Source organism: Ornithorhynchus anatinus, chromosome 7, assembly GCF_004115215.2.
Source record: "Ornithorhynchus anatinus isolate Pmale09 chromosome 7, mOrnAna1.pri.v4, whole genome shotgun sequence".
Classification (NCBI taxonomy): domain Eukaryota; kingdom Metazoa; phylum Chordata; class Mammalia; order Monotremata; family Ornithorhynchidae; genus Ornithorhynchus; species Ornithorhynchus anatinus.
Genome location: NC_041734.1, coordinates 78,052,316 through 78,067,799, shown reverse-complemented (window position 1 = coordinate 78,067,799; position 15,484 = coordinate 78,052,316). Strand labels below are relative to the sequence as shown.

General features: G+C 45.4%; 1 protein-coding gene across 3 annotated transcripts in view; it reads right to left on the bottom strand.

The window, feature by feature from the left end:
- FAM126B (family with sequence similarity 126 member B) overlaps positions 1 to 15,484 on the bottom strand; it is a 70,057-nt gene that overhangs the window by 40,278 nt on the left and 14,295 nt on the right. For 2 of the 3 annotated variants that reach the window (XM_029068426.1, XM_029068429.1), the window contains exons 2-4: positions 10,935 to 11,037; positions 6,621 to 6,696; positions 5,991 to 6,092 (exon numbers count right to left, since the gene is read on the bottom strand). In XM_029068426.1, the coding sequence (XP_028924259.1) occupies positions 5,991 to 6,092; positions 6,621 to 6,671 (153 nt within the window). In that variant the 5' untranslated portion in view covers positions 6,672 to 6,696; positions 10,935 to 11,037. Of the gene's footprint in view, positions 1 to 5,990; positions 6,093 to 6,620; positions 6,697 to 10,863; positions 11,038 to 15,484 lie in introns of all 3 variants that reach the window. The other variant, XM_039912755.1, reaches the window with a different exon arrangement.

The window sequence follows — 15,484 nt, the reverse complement described above, 5'->3', positions numbered from 1 at the left end:
CTAATTGAAGAAAATAGCTTCTCACACAAAGGAATGCAGCTCAGAAGAAAAAAAAATCGGAAAGCTTAAAGAATGACGTAAAACCAGAGAAATAATTGAGAACGGGAGAATGTTATAAAAATGTAATGTGTACAACCTAAGCTCTGAATGAGAAGCGACAGAATCAGCCCTTCGAGCTATCCATCCCATCAGTTAACACCAGGTGAAGACTAGGTCAGGTAAGAGCTTGTCGATCATCAAGTTTGATGAAATGCTACTGAAGGTCTCATTAGCTTTCAAAAATATGAAGAGTGAAATTTCAGAATACTTGGATTAACAAGTGAATGTCATGCTGCCGATTCACGTTCCACTTCGGCAGCGAATTAATTTCCAACGCACCTTTTTTCAAAGACTTCTGCTACTGGTGATTGTGACTGAGATAATAATAATAATGTTGGTATTTATTAAGCGCTTTCTACGTGCAGAGCACTGTTCTAAGCGCTGGGGTAGATACAGGGTAATCAGGTCGTCCCACGTGAGGCTCACAGTTAATCCCCATTTTACAGATGAGGTAACTGAGGCACAGAGAAGTTAAGTGACTTGCCCACAGTCACACAGCTGACAAGTGGCAGAGCCCGGGAGTCGAACCCATGACCTCTGACTCCCAAGCCCCGGCTCTTTTCACTCAGCCACGCTGCCCATCCCTCATCAGCGAGATGGCATTTCCCCTTTCTCTGTTTTCTTGAAAAGTGTCAAAAAACAAAGAAACAAACAAAAAACATAGCCTGAAATCTGGGGGGCAATTCGAGACCTCGGAATCAGGCACCACTTCAGAATAAGTTATTACCAACTGCCCTGCTTCAGTACCAGTGGTAAGGTTTCCACGTTTTCGTGGCAGGATGGTATCTTTAAAGAGAAAATTCCTTCTTCCTCCCCTTGTGTAAAATAGTTCAATATGTACACACACACACAAACACATCCTTCCCCCTAACTCCCGACCAATTTATGAGGCAGAGGGAAGAGTAGGTCAAGGGAAATTCTGTGAAGTACAAGGGGAACAGAGAGCTCCTGGAACTAAGAATTATGTGCTGATTCTTCCAATGCACCAAAATGAGACTCCTGGCAACCATGAAGTAACACAGCCAAACCCCGGGACAAATTGCCCAGGCTCCAGCAGTCCCCAGCCCTTGGGCATGAAGGAGTCCATATGTCTCCTTCATTCTAGGATTTACGGTATATGCCAGCCGCGTGGCTCAGTGGAAAGAGCAGGGGCTTTGGAGTCTGAGGTCATGGGTTCGAATCCCAGCTCTGCCACTTGTCAGCTGTGTGACTGTGGGCAAGTCTCTTAACTTCTCTGTGCCTCAGTTCCCTCATCTGTAAAATGGGGATGAAGACTGTGAGCCCCACGTGGGACAACCTGATTTCCCTGTGTCTACCCCAGCGCTTAGAACAGTGCGCTGCACATAGTAAGCGCTTAACAAATACCAACATTATTATTAAACAGAGAAGCAGCATGGCTCAGTGGAAAGAGCACAGGTTTGGGAGTCAGAGGTCATGGGTTCGAACTCCGGCTCCGCCACTCATCAGCTGTGTGACTGTGGGCAAGTCACTTAACTTCTCTGGGCCTCAGTTCCCTCACATGGGACAACATGATTCCCCTGTATCTACCCCAGCACTTAGAACAGTGCTCTGCACATAGTAAGCGCTTAACAAATACCAACATTATTATTAATTATTACCCCTGGGTTGAATATGCAGGGCACATCCCGATTTCAGTAACCATTCCTAATCGAAAGGGTAAATGTAGCAGGTAATAGAACAGTGCTCGGCACATAGTAAGCGCTTAACAAATACCAACATTATTACAAGTAATTTCTTAACATTCCTGCAAAGGGAGAGGGCCGGCCTCCTCTGGCCTGGGGGGGGGGGGGGGGGTGAAAGATAAAGGACAGGTCTTGCCAAAACTAAATCATCCTGTCTCCACCCAATAAGCCTTTAAAGCTGCTCAAGAGGGTGGGAACCTTTTCTGAAGAGAAAGAGACTCAGTAGTGGAGGGAGGAAGAAGAGGCTAAACAAGAAAAATGGAGGAAAAAATAAAGGAGTTGGGAGAAGTGTGAAAAGGAGGGAGATGGAAAATATTGGGAAGAAAGGGGGCAATACCATCAGAAACTCTGCCATCAATGTTCACAGCTCTGCTCTAGAGACATGAGGAATTACATGGTAGAATACATGATTACTACACTGCCCCCCGGAAGAATTTACAATCTCATGGGGACAATGGGACGAATAAATACAAAAACATATCATTAGAGAAGCATGGGTGACCCCTGAAAACCACTGATTTGGGAAGCTGCTAAACCATTTACTGCCCAACGCGTTACAATCTTTCCAGTTGGCATTTAGGGGCTGCAAGCATAACAATTATGTGTCCGTGCATTAGATGAATGAGGCAGTCTTGCATAAACGCTGGGGCAGCCAGGACGGGCTGGCTTGACCAGGGTGAGGCATTTCGTTTAGGAAGGCAATAGGCAGGAGGATTTTAAGAAGCATTTGACGGAGGGATGGGTCGGGGATTGGCGAAGGGGGTGTGGGACTAGATAAGGGACAGTTGAGGCAGGGGAAAAAAATGGCATATGTAATGGCTTGGAGGTGAATAAGCTGCGCACAGGGAAAAGTGTGGAGAAGGAGGAGGGGGAACAAGTATAGAGGAGGATAATTACATGTGGAGGAACCAGTTGGGTGAGAGATTTGATGCCAAAGGTCAAGGCTTTTATCACTAGAATAGGAACAACCATGATGAAACCAATTTAGCTTTTGAGGAAGCGGTCAGAGGTCACCACCTGGAATTGGAGTTCCAGCCTCCAGGTTCTGCTTTAACTTTTTACTTGATATGAATTTGTGAGTACTCGTTCGCTCCCATGACTTCAACTGACATCCCTAAGTGGATGACTCCCAAATCTTTCTCTCCTGTCCTGCTCCTTCTTCCTGCCTTATGACATCTCGATGGGGATGTCCCGCCACCCCCTTAAACATGTCAAAAACATCATTTTCCAACTCAAACCTTAATTATGGTACTTCTTAAGCGCTTACTGTGTGCCGAGCCCTGTTCTAAGCTCTCGGGTAGATCCAAGGTAAGCAGGTTGTCCCACGTGGGGCCATTTTACAGATGAGGTAACCGAGGCACAGAGAAGTTAAGCGACCTGTCCAAAATCACACAGCTGACAAGTGTGACAAGCTTAACAAATACCACAATTATTATTATTTATTATCCACACCAGCTCAAGGTCAGAAATGTTGCCATTCGATGCAACCCAACGCTGTTCTTGGGGGCAGGGGGCAATCAGGTCCTACCACCCTGGATGGTCCAGAGAGAAAGTGAAGCGGAGGCTCTCTCCCCTAGGCTACGCTGGTTCTCTCCGCTCGGCCCCTGGCTGCTTTTCAGCCAGGCAGTACAGCTTCTTCAGCTCTTCTCTACCACTCCTGGGGTCTCGCCTATAACCACACCTGGAGCTGAAATTATACTGGACCCTTGCTTGAGCTTTACATACCACATGACTCCTCTATTTTTTAAGTGAAACTTTTTCAGAATTTAATTCTCATCTAAAAAGTAAAAATAGTTCATGAGACGGCTTCTGATTAAAATGAAAAAAAAAAAGGGGGGGGGGGGCGAGTAGGGTCTATTAGAGAAGCAGCATAGCTTAGCGGAAAGAGCACAGGCTTGGGAGTCAGAGGACGTGGGCTCTAATCCCAGCTCTGCACTTGTTTGTTGTGTGACCTTGGGCAAGTCACTTAACTTCTCTGTGCCTCAGTGACCTCATCTGTAAAATGGGGATTAAAAGTGTAAGCCCCCCCGTGGGACAACCTGATAACCTTGTATAACCTGCTAACCTTCTCACCGTGCCTTGATCTTGCCCATCTTGCCGCGGACCCCTAGCCCACATTCTGCCTCTGGCCTGGAACCTCCACCCCCCTCAAATCCGACAATGACTCTCCCCTCCTTCAAAGACTTATTGAGGCACATCTCCTCCGAGAGGCCTTCCCAGACTAAACCCGCCCCCCTTTCCTCTCCTCCCACTCCCTTCTACGCGGCCTTGACTTGTTCCCTCTGTTCTTCTTCCCTCCCAGGCCCACACCACTTATGTACCTATCTGTCATTTATTTATTTGTATTGACATTTGTCTCCCCCCCTCCAGACTGTAAACTCGTTTTGGGCAGGGTATGTGACCCTTTGTTGTTGTATTTTCCTCTCCCAAGCACTTAGTCCAGTGCTCTGCAAACAGTAAGCGCTCAATAAATAGGACTGATTGAATGAATAAGCCACACTGCTTCCCTGCGCCTGCCCAGAAAGAATCTGAGACTCCGGTACTATTTTTTCCCCCCACACTTTCAATTTAAAACGCTGAAGTGATATCTTCTTTTATGAAATACCCCCCTTGTCCCATTTGCGGCTTTTTAATGATAATAATAATAATAATAATAATAATAATGGTATTTAAGCGCTTACTATGTGCCAAGCACTGTTCTAAGCGCTGGGGTAGGTACAAGGTAATCAAGTTGTCCCATGTGGGGCTCACAGTCTTCATCCCCATTTTACAGATGAGGTAACCGAGGCACAGAGAAGTTAAGTGACTTGCGAAACGTTCCTACTTCCACATTTGGCTGTTTTACTGACTTCTCATCAGTTCAACAATTTTAAAAAGAATTACATCACATATGCTACTTTAGAAGAAGAGAGTTATGAAGAATATAGACAACAGCCCCTGCCCTTCAAGGAGCTTCCAATCTAAGGGAGACCTTTACAAACAACCATTTTACAATAAACAGTCTTTAAACATTAAAACAGGACAAATAAACCGAGAATTAGCCTCGGTTAAACTGAGCTCCCTTAGTAACCTTCCGAACTAGAGCAGCATAAATTCACATAGACATATTCGGTGGCAATACATCCACCACCCCGAGGATAAAATGGAGTATTTTGGAAACATTCCAGGGTTCAAAGCAAGAGAAACACAAGTGAATGAGTACTCCTGCATCTGCTGTTAAAAATTCATTAACAGTCGCAAGACCAGTTCCAAGCCCCCCCCCCCACCCTGCAAGCCAAACATAGGTGAGAGAGCAGAAAAGTGTCAGTGAGCAAGCTTTTAGTTACAGGGGGAAAATGAAGAAGCACTTTAAGCTGCTGGTTAGGAGGCAATTACCTGAACTTCTTCAAACTCACGCCCATAAGCTGCAGAGGCACTCTTGGAGGCTGTATCTGGGAAGATAAGAAGCTACTTTCCTGTGTGTTCCTCTCATTTTTCGGTTCAAGTATACACAAAACGAGTGGTGATAAAAAGTTGGGATTTTTTTTTTATAGCATACTTTGTAGACTCAACTTGTGATGTGGATTTTCTTTAAAGCTGCCTTCAGTAAATTCTCTTTTTCCCCCTCATGCAACCTTCTGGAGTGCAATAAAGTGAACTCTTGAGATGGAACGACACGTCCTTGTGCTTCTGGAGTTTGGTTTCGTGATGTCTATCAAGTCATGAATGTATTTTTTCCACTGGTGATGGGGAGGATAATTCAGTAGATTAATTACTGCAAACCCAGGGGATTTCATTAATAAATCTTCAGCAAACGTCAGTAAATCCCGGCGTCCGTATTTCTACCTCAAATATGGTCAAAAACTGGCCTCCATAAAAAGAAAAACTCATTCGGCAACACTCCAATTTAAAAAATTTACAGTGACAATAGCCACCCGACCCACGAGGCAAACTAAAGGCCAAACATACAGCTCTCAAAACCTGGAAAAGGCTAATCAGAAACAGGTTTTTATTTTAAATGCGAAGGGGAAAGGCAAAAGCGACTATCAGAATGAAAAAAAGGGGAAAGAAGGTTTTCCAGTCCCACAAGTAGAGGATGGTCAATTAAAACCCCCCAAAACCCACAAACCTCAAGAAAACACGTGTGTGGATAGAGACACACATGTTCTGGAAAAAACTCATTCTAATTCTTCTTTGGAATTCTCTTACCTCATTGTTTGAGTCCTGAATGACTGTGTAGAGAGCTGGTACCAATGTTTTTTTCCGGTGCAGAGTTGCTGCATAGTTAGTGATCTGAGTTTCAGGTAATGCCTGAATGGGGACACCAAAGAAGAAATATTCTGATTATTTCATGGAGTTTTCAGGGCCCAACCGGTTTAGGACAGATTGGTCAGAATCCTCCCATCTCCTAAGTGAAATGGGAAATGGGAACATTACGAATAATTCCTTTGAGAGGGAGGGTCAGATACAAAAACCTCATGAAGAAATAACTCAGAAATCAATTTCCAAACACTTGGCTCACAGTACTTGAAATCTACCTATTTTGTAGGGATTTACGACTGTGAGTCTTCAATAAACCTGTCCTAGGCTCGCCTGTTCTGATACAAAAGATATATCTTCGTTCTTTCAATTCTACCATTTAAAACTCAGCTGGCTGGTTAAGACAGTACTCCTTGGTGCTCATCTTTCATCACAATCTAGAGCACATGGCTACTTTCATTATTTATCAATGGGGGAAATTTTATTTTTAACTGGGCAGTTGAACTACTGAGACTGAAAATCCCACGCAACACCAACTCACTTTAATTTTCCATTCCTGCTCCCCCATCCCCCATTTACCTTGAATTCGGATAACCATTCTTCCACCACACCACGTTCAGATCCCAGCATCTTCTTCTACCTTCTCCTTTCTTACCTTCGGAACAAAAAATACTTTTTCAAAGAACAGATACAATTCTGGTTCTGGGTGCTATCGAGCCTAAGGGAGGAGAGCCTCTTCACTCAGTGGAGAAATTTTCAAAGAGGAGGCTTACAGCAGGAGGTTTAGTTTTAAAAACGGTGTAGGAAGTCCTACTTTCTGGATCGACTTTTTAAATCTACCCTCTTGGTGCTTCAAGGGTCTCTTGCAGTTCCTGTACTGAGAGGCAGAGAATACTCACTGCTTCAGGCCAAACAGTACATTATCTAAGACAAATGCACAATCCATGCCCTGTGCTCTAACCAAATATAGTATGAAAAAAAAAAGGACACTGGAAAAAACTAAACATCATGGAACAAACCATGTGACAGGTTATAAATGATCACTCTGGATGAGACACAAATAAAGAGTCATAAATCGCCACTAAACAGAACAGAGATGCGTACGTATATAAAATAATGTCTTCCCATCGGCAGGAAGAGAAGCCTATTTTTATGAGGAGGTCCAATTTCTGTTTCTTATGAAACGGTAGAGCTTTCTACTTGAAAAACACAGTTGCCATTTTGTTTTGTTTTTCCTCACAAGAATGAGAAATACTTCTACTGCAGATCAAAAACCAACTTCAAAACCTTGAAGCATTTTAAAATTGCCTTTTATAGGACAGTGAAAATCCCATTCCAAGAAGAAATAGATTTGGATGGACACTTTCAGTTTACTCTCAGTAAAGAGGTCAGATTAAATGACCTGGCATGTTATCTTTAGAACACAGTCATTCACATAATAGAAAATTCTGAAAATAACACACCAGGTTAGGGGTCCAAAGGGCACCGTGTCCTTTGGACACGACAAGTACTTCCGTGTTCCAAAATGGTGACCGCGGCAACTCGGCCAGATCCCCAGCAGACAACTGTCCCTAGGTAGGGACGATAAATGGGGGTAAAAGGGAAAATCCAGTGTTTCTTGCCTCTGGGTGTACCTGGCTTCAGGGTGAAAACTTTCTGATTTTATTGAAGCAAGTTCTTCTACACTGTAAGTTCATTTTGGGGAGGGAATGTGTCTGTTTACTGTTGTACTATACTCTCCCTAGCGCTTAGTACAGCACTCTGCACAGAGTAAGCGCTCAATAAATACGACTGCTTCTCTCTGCCTCGACTTCCAATGAGAGAAGGAAGAAGGAGGTAATTACAGTCACCAATGAAGAATTTTTATAGAGCTGCAGTTATCTGAAACTATTTGAGAACGTATCTCTAATGAGTGCCCCAATTTCCACACATTTTACATTTTAACAACGCTCTGCAGTGTGAACTCTTTTATGGTGAAATCCGAACACAAACACGTACGTGCATATTTCTCAATGGTTTGTGCTTGTCGTGTTCGAAATCATTCCTGTCCTTTCTGACAACACTTGAAAGAAAAAGCGCGAAGCTCTCCGGTAAAGCTATTAGCTCAGATCAAAAGGTGGCCAACAAATAAAAATGCCATTGAATGAATGGAATAAATACAGGTTGTACAGTCCTTAAAGCAGGGATCCGATCTCACACTTAACCAGTACGTCTCCCGAGCGACTGGGACGATGCTCACCACCCAGCAGTTATTATTATTATTACTACTACTACTAATAATAATAGTTCTTGTTAAGCGCTTATTATGAGCCAAACACTGTTCTAAGCCCCGGGACAGATTCAAGTTAATCAGGTCAGACCCAGTCCCTGCCCGACGTGGGGTTCACACTATTATCCCCGTTTTACGGATGAGGGAACTGAGGACCCAGGGAAGTGAAGTGACTTGCCCAAGGGCACACAGCAGACACGCGGTGGAGTCGAGATAAGAACCCACGACCTCTGAGTCCCGAGGCCGGGTTCTTTCCACTAGGTCACGCTGCTTTTCTTTATTACTGGTGGTGATAATGGAAGGTTTACGTATTTTTATAGAGACGCAGCATGGCATGGGAGATAGAGACCGGACCTGGGAATCAGAAGGTCATGGGTTCTGATCCTGACTCCGCCGCTTATTAGCTGTGTGACCTGGGGCAAATCACTTTACTTTTCTGTGCCTCAGTCACCTCATCTGGAAAATAGGGTTTAAGATTGTGAGCCCCACCTGGGACAAGGACTGTGTCCAACCCCATTTGCTTGTATCCACCCCAGTGTTTAATACAGTGCCTGGCACACAGTAAGTGCTTACCAAATACCCCAATTACCATCATCAGTTCAGCCCTTGACCTCAAACGGCTCTTAAAGATGCCCAGTGAAACCCGAACCCCACAACAATGAAAGGAACCGGGAAGCAGTGTGGCCCACAGCAGCGGTGAGGGCTGGTGGAAAGAACACGGGCCTAGGAGTGGGAGGACCTGGGTTCTAATCCCGGCTCTACCACTTGTCGGCTCTGTGACCCTAGGCAGGTCCCTTTGCTTCTCTCTGCCTCAGTTACTTCATCTATAAAATGGGGATGAAGACTGTGAGCCCCAGGTGGGGCAGGGACTGTGTCCAACCTGATTAACTTGTAGCTAGCCCAGCGCTTAGGATAGCACCTGGTACACCGTAAGTGTGGAAGAAATGCCATTAAAACTGTAGGAGGCTGAGGTTTCCCGATCCCTCAGCGGAGCAGCCCCATCTGTCAGCCCTCGCCCTACGAGCCTAGAGCATCTCTGAAAATAAACACCGGTGGATACCAACCCCTCATTCATTCAATTGTATTTATTAAGCGCTTACTGAGTGCAGAGCACTGTACACCACTGCGGATCCAGGGAGAAACTCAGGGGGAGCCAGGAGTTTCAAGCCCTGACAATGCCTATATAGCCCTTTCAAAACCTATTAAAGCTACATAAATAATACTTAACAAAATGACGGGAAAGTAGGAGCAACAATGAGAGGGGGAAAGAAAGACGAAAAACACCTAAAGTGACTCCCCAAAGCATTCACGTGCCTTAAGACTGAATTTTGACCTGCTTTTCTCCAGGGACAGGTTTCCACAGAATTACGTGAATTTTAACACTAAGCAGGCTAGTGGCCAAGTAACTACCATGGGAGCTACTGACCAGAAATAAAATCAACTGGAAGACGGCGTGACCTATAGGAAGGGGCACAAGCCTGGGAGTCAGGAGACCTGGGTTCTACTTCTGGCTCAACTGCTTGCCTATATGTGACCCCGGTCATAACCTCAGTTTGCTCATCTGGGAAAAGGGAGATAAAACATCCGTTCTCCCCTCTTAAAAACTGAGAGCCCAGTGTAGGCCAGGGACCGGGTCCGATCGGAGACTGGTAGATCGCCCTCTCCCAAGCGCTTAGGAAAGTGCTCTGCACACAGTAAACATTCAATAAATACTGTCGACTGATTGATCTATTTATTTTACATCTACCCCAGAGCTCGGCAGCTTATAAGTACCAAGTACTTAGAGAAGCCGTATGGGCTAGTGGAAAGAAGACCCGAGTCAGAAGGACCTGAGTTCTAATCCCAGCTCCGCCGCCCACCTGCTGTGTGACTCTGGGCAAGTCACTTCGCTTTTCTGGGCCTTGGTTCCCTCATCTCTAAAAGGGGGATTAAGACTGTGAGCCCCATGTGGGACAGGGATTGGGTCCAACTTGATTATTTTATAGTTACCCCAGCACTTGGTACAGAGTCTGGCACAAAGGAAGCACTTAAATACCGTAAAAAAGTACTTGGCAATTACCATTAAAAATACGGTGGCTTGAACTTAAAGTTGGGCAACAGAATGATTAATGAAATATATCCATTCAAAGAGAGGCAAGCTTCTCCGTGCTTCATTTACCTCATCCGTAAAATGGGGATTAAGATTGTGAGCTCTATATGGACGGGGATTATGTCCAATCTGAATAGCTTGTACCTACCCAGCGCTTAGTACAGTGCCTGGTACACGGTAAGCGCTTAATAAATACCACACACAAAAAAAGTCATTTCATTAGTTGTTCATAAGGTTGCAAGAAGCACGTTGTTTTACGAACATCTGTGATTTCCAGAGTTCCAGATTTTAATTAGCTTGAGTAGAGCAGTTCCAGAAACTGCTCCAACACTTGATTTTCCTTCAAGTGACTAAGCGGTAACAGGAACCGAGCCTATTTCTCACCCATATATCTTCCCCAGCGCTCATTACAGTGCTTTGCATAAGGTAAGGGCTCAAGAAGTTCAACCACTGTCAATTACTACCTCGTATCTCTCTGCTTCTTCGAGTCGAAAAATTGCTGTTTCTTCATTGGAACTACGGCATACAACTTTACCTCTGATTGAAGAAGTCAGTTCTTTAAAGGAGGTGGCGTCCAAGGAATACAGCAGGTTTCGAGTCGGGAATGCATTTGTTGGGCCTTAAAATAACCTCCGGGTCTGGGAAAATGAAAACCAACCAAATCAGTGAAAGCGGACATCGTCAGAAAAGTCACCCATCGAAATAAGAAAAACTGCAATAAGGTTCTTTTCAATACTGCAGTATTTCATTTCTAACAGTTTAAAAGGTTCAGGCGGATTGGTTTAGAAAGCAATCCCGAAATGAATAGTCCGTGTGGTAAATAAAAGAGGCTGTATACGATTACGTAGCTTTTCAATATAGACCATATGGAAGTTTCACTTCCAATCATTCGCGCGGTCTACCAGTTTAACTCTTCGATATTATTAGACTTGGAAGACTTTCCTTCAAGTGACTAGCAGGTAACAGGAACCGGGTCTATTTCTCACCCATGTATTCTTCCCAGCACTTACTACAGTGCTTTGCATACGATCAGTGCGCAATACATTTAACAACTATCCATTACTACCTTACATTTCTCTGCTTCTCTCAGTCAAAATATCGCTTTCTTCACCTGAACTCCTGAAGCCCGATTCCGTGAAGACCCATCACAATCCCGGGTTGGCGAGAATTAAGCAGTGTGGCCTATTAGGAAGATCTTGAGCCTGGGAGTCGGAGGATCTGGGTTCTAATCCCACCTCCGCCGACTGCCTGTCGGTGACCCTGGGCAAGTCACAACTCCTGTGTGCCTCAGTTTCCTCTTATTTAGACTGTGAGTCCCATGGGATATCGGGACTGTGACTGACCTGATTCACTTGTATCTACTCCAGTGCTTGGAACAGTGCTTGACACATACTAAGCTCTTAGTGAACATCACAATTATTAATAATAATAATAATAATAATAATGATAATAATGGCATTTGTTAAGTGCTTACTATGAGCAAAGCACTGTTCTAAGCGCTGGGGGGATAGAAGGTGATCAGGTTGTCCCACGCGGGGTTCACAGTCTTCATCCCCATTTTACAGATGAGGTAACTGAGGCTCAGAGAAGTTAAGTGATTTGCCCAAAGTCACACAGCTGACAAGTGGTGGAGCCGGGATTAGAACCCATGACCTCTGACTCCCAAGCCCGGGCTCTTTCCACTGAGCCATGCTGCTAATATTATTATAAACGAAAAAGAGGAGACCCGGAACAGAAGAGACCCAGAACAGAACCTTGTAGGAGCTCCGCACTAAAAGGATGAGGCAGAAAAAGTCATTTAACTTCTCTGCACCTCAGTTTCCTCAACTGTAAAATGGGGATTCTTTCATTCAATGGTATTTACTGAGCGCTTACTGTGGGCAGAGCACTGTACTAAGCACTTGGCAGAGGACGCTATAACAATAAACAAACACATTCACCTCTTTCCCCTCCTTCTTAGCTGACAAGCCCCATAATAAATAATAACGACGGTGGTATTTGTTAAGCGCTTACTATGTACCAAACACTGTTCTAAGCACTGGGGTAGATATAAGATAATCAGTTTGACCCACATGGTGCTCACAGTCTTCATCCCCATTTTTACAGATGAGGCCACTGAGGCACAGAGAAGTTAAGTAACTTGCCCAAAGTCACACGGCCGATAAGTGCTCGGAGCGGGGATCGGAACCCACGACCTCTGACTCCCAAGCCCGGGCTCTTTCAACGTTAGTAGAGTGCTGTGCACACAGTAGGCGCTCAATAAATACGACTGGATTAATGAAGGACACTGTGGGTGGTACCACGCGAGCCACTAGCACTGGAATCAATCATTCAAGCGCTAGAATTTACTGAGCGCTTCCTGGGGTGGAATCAGACAGTCGATCGCATTTACTGAGCGCTTACCGTGCGCGGAGGCCTTGGGAGCGTCCGACGGAACAATATAATGGACGCTCCCTGCCTACGGCGAGCTTACAGTCTAGGGCACTGTTCTAAGTGCTGGGGAAAACACAATCCCTCCATGGAAGCCTTAAAGCCTCAGGACTGAGGCTCACCTGTCATTCCCAACAGGAGACTCCTTACTAAGCAACCGATCAATTAATCACTGGCATTAACTGGGCACTTACGGGGTGCAAACTCCATACTAAGTGCTTGGGAAAGTAACCGTAGTCATTATCACGGTCGCTTGGAAATAAAGGCCCAACGGCAACGACGAGGGCTTAAAAACGTAAATTGTAGCCGCTACTATAACTGGTGTTCTCAAAGAACAAAGCAGGGGCGAGATGCCTTTAGACAAGTGATCCGCCTCTGAAATAGAAGCGAATGTCAGTTGTTTGACATCTCTACCAAAATTCTTTGTCCTGACAGCTTTCAAATGGTAATTTCCCCAAATTAAAAACACTCTTAGGCTTTTATACCAATGTCTTCTTCGCTCCATGTTCAGGTAGGAGTGTCCCTCAAGCGAAGAGACTTAACTCTGGCAAAACACTTAATCTGTTATTCTGGGTAAACAGAAAGCAGGGCCCACCTCTGAAAACTGTCGCGTAGACCAGCAATATTTTTATGAAACACCCGTGGATTCTCTGAATCGCCACAACTCATACAGAAATGACCGTTCAAATGGACTGCCCCCCTTCACCTCCCCTCAGCTAAGTCCCCTTTCCCCCCTTTCCCTCTGCTCCTCCCCCTCTCCCCAGCACTGTGCTCATTTGGATATATTTTTTATTACCCTATTTATTTTGTTAATGAGGTGTACATCCCCGATTCTATTTATTGTGATTGAGTTGTCTGGTTTTTGTCCGTCTGTCTCCCCCCATTAGACTGTAAGCCCGTCGATGGGCAGGGATTGTCTCTACCTGTTGCCGAACTGTACATTCCAAGTGCTTAGTACGGCGCTCTGCACACAGTAAGCGCTCAATAAATACGACTGAATGAACAAGCCGATCTCATCTGGCTTCCTGAAACAGCCACTGGTCTCTTTAACCCAACTCCGGAATTCACAACAACTCTGCGATGACTGCATAAGGTCCGGGGACATCTAACGTGACGGAGGCAGGCTGAAATCAAAATAAATCGGTCGTTATCTGCCAGTTAAATCGGTCCCGCGGGTGAGATACAACAGTCGCCGGTTCGACAGACACGTGAGCGACTTGAAATTCTGAAGCCCCGCTGCCGTGCCTGAAAACCTCAATTCTGAGAATTAAGGAATAGGATGAGTCAGTTTAATCGAACATTCCTGTTGAATCCTTAATGTTGGGGCTCTTGTGCTTGAGCAAGAGATCTGAGGCCCAGTGCCAAAACCGCTGACTTCAAGCGAAGCGCAAGAGAAATGGGAATCCTCAGAATACGCATTCATTCATTCACTCGCTCGCCTTTACCGAGCACTTACTATGCGCAAAACACTGTACTGAGTGCTTGGGAGAGTACGGTACGTCAATAAACGGACCCATTCCCTACCCACAACGAGCTCACGGTCTACGGGGGAAGTCATCTGGTCCCTGGGTTTTTTTCGGTTTTTATTTTTGAAATGTTCACTGACCCTTCTTTTTTTTAAAAACAAAAAATGGTATTTGTTAAGCACTTACTATGGGCCAGGCACTGTTCTAAGCACCTAGACAAGGTAATCAGGTTGGACACAGTTCATGCGCCACGTGGGGATCGCGGTCTTAACCCCATTTTATAAATGAGGTAACTGAGGCACAGAGAAGTGAAGTGACCTGCTCAAGGTCACAGAACGGACAAGTGACAGAGCCAGGATTAAAACCCAGGTCCTTCTGACTCCCAGGCCTGTGCTCTACCCACCAGGCCATATTGCTCCTCTTTACTGAGCGCTTACTAGGCACGGAGCACTGTACTAAGCACTTGGGAGAGTCCAACGCAACAGAATTTGCAGACACAATGAGCTCACAGTGGATGAGCTGAAAATGAGGGTGGACATGGTTCCTGTCCCACTTGGGGATCCCAATCTCGGTAGAAGGGAGTAGGATTTAATACCCATTTCACGGATGAGGGACCCGAAGCACAGAGAATAATAATGTTGGCATTTGTTAAGCGCTTACTATGCGCAGAGCACTGTTCTAAGCGCTGGGGTGGATACGGGGTCATCAGGTTGCCCCACGTGAGGCTCACAGTCTTCATCCCCATTTTACAGATGAGGTAACTGAGGCCCAGAGAAGTGAAGTGACTTGCCCACAGTCACACAGCTGACAAGTGGCAGATCCGGGATTCGAACCCATGACCTAATAATAATAATAATAACGTTGGTATGTGCCGAGCCCTGTTCTAAGCACTGGGGTAGACACAGGGGAATCAGGATGTCCCACGTGGGGCTCACAGTCTTCATCCCCATTTTACAGATGAGGTAACTGAGGCACAGAGAAGTGAAGTGACTTGCCCACAGTCACACAGCGGACAAGTGGCAGAGCTGGGATTCGAACTCATGACCTCTGACTCCAAAGCCCGGGCTCTTTCCACTGAGCCACGCTGGACCGCCCCAAGGTCACACGGCAGACACCCGGGAGAGCCTGGGCGCAGGAAAGGAGGAAAGAGAAGAAATGCCTCATCTGACGAGAGCCCGAGTATGACCTA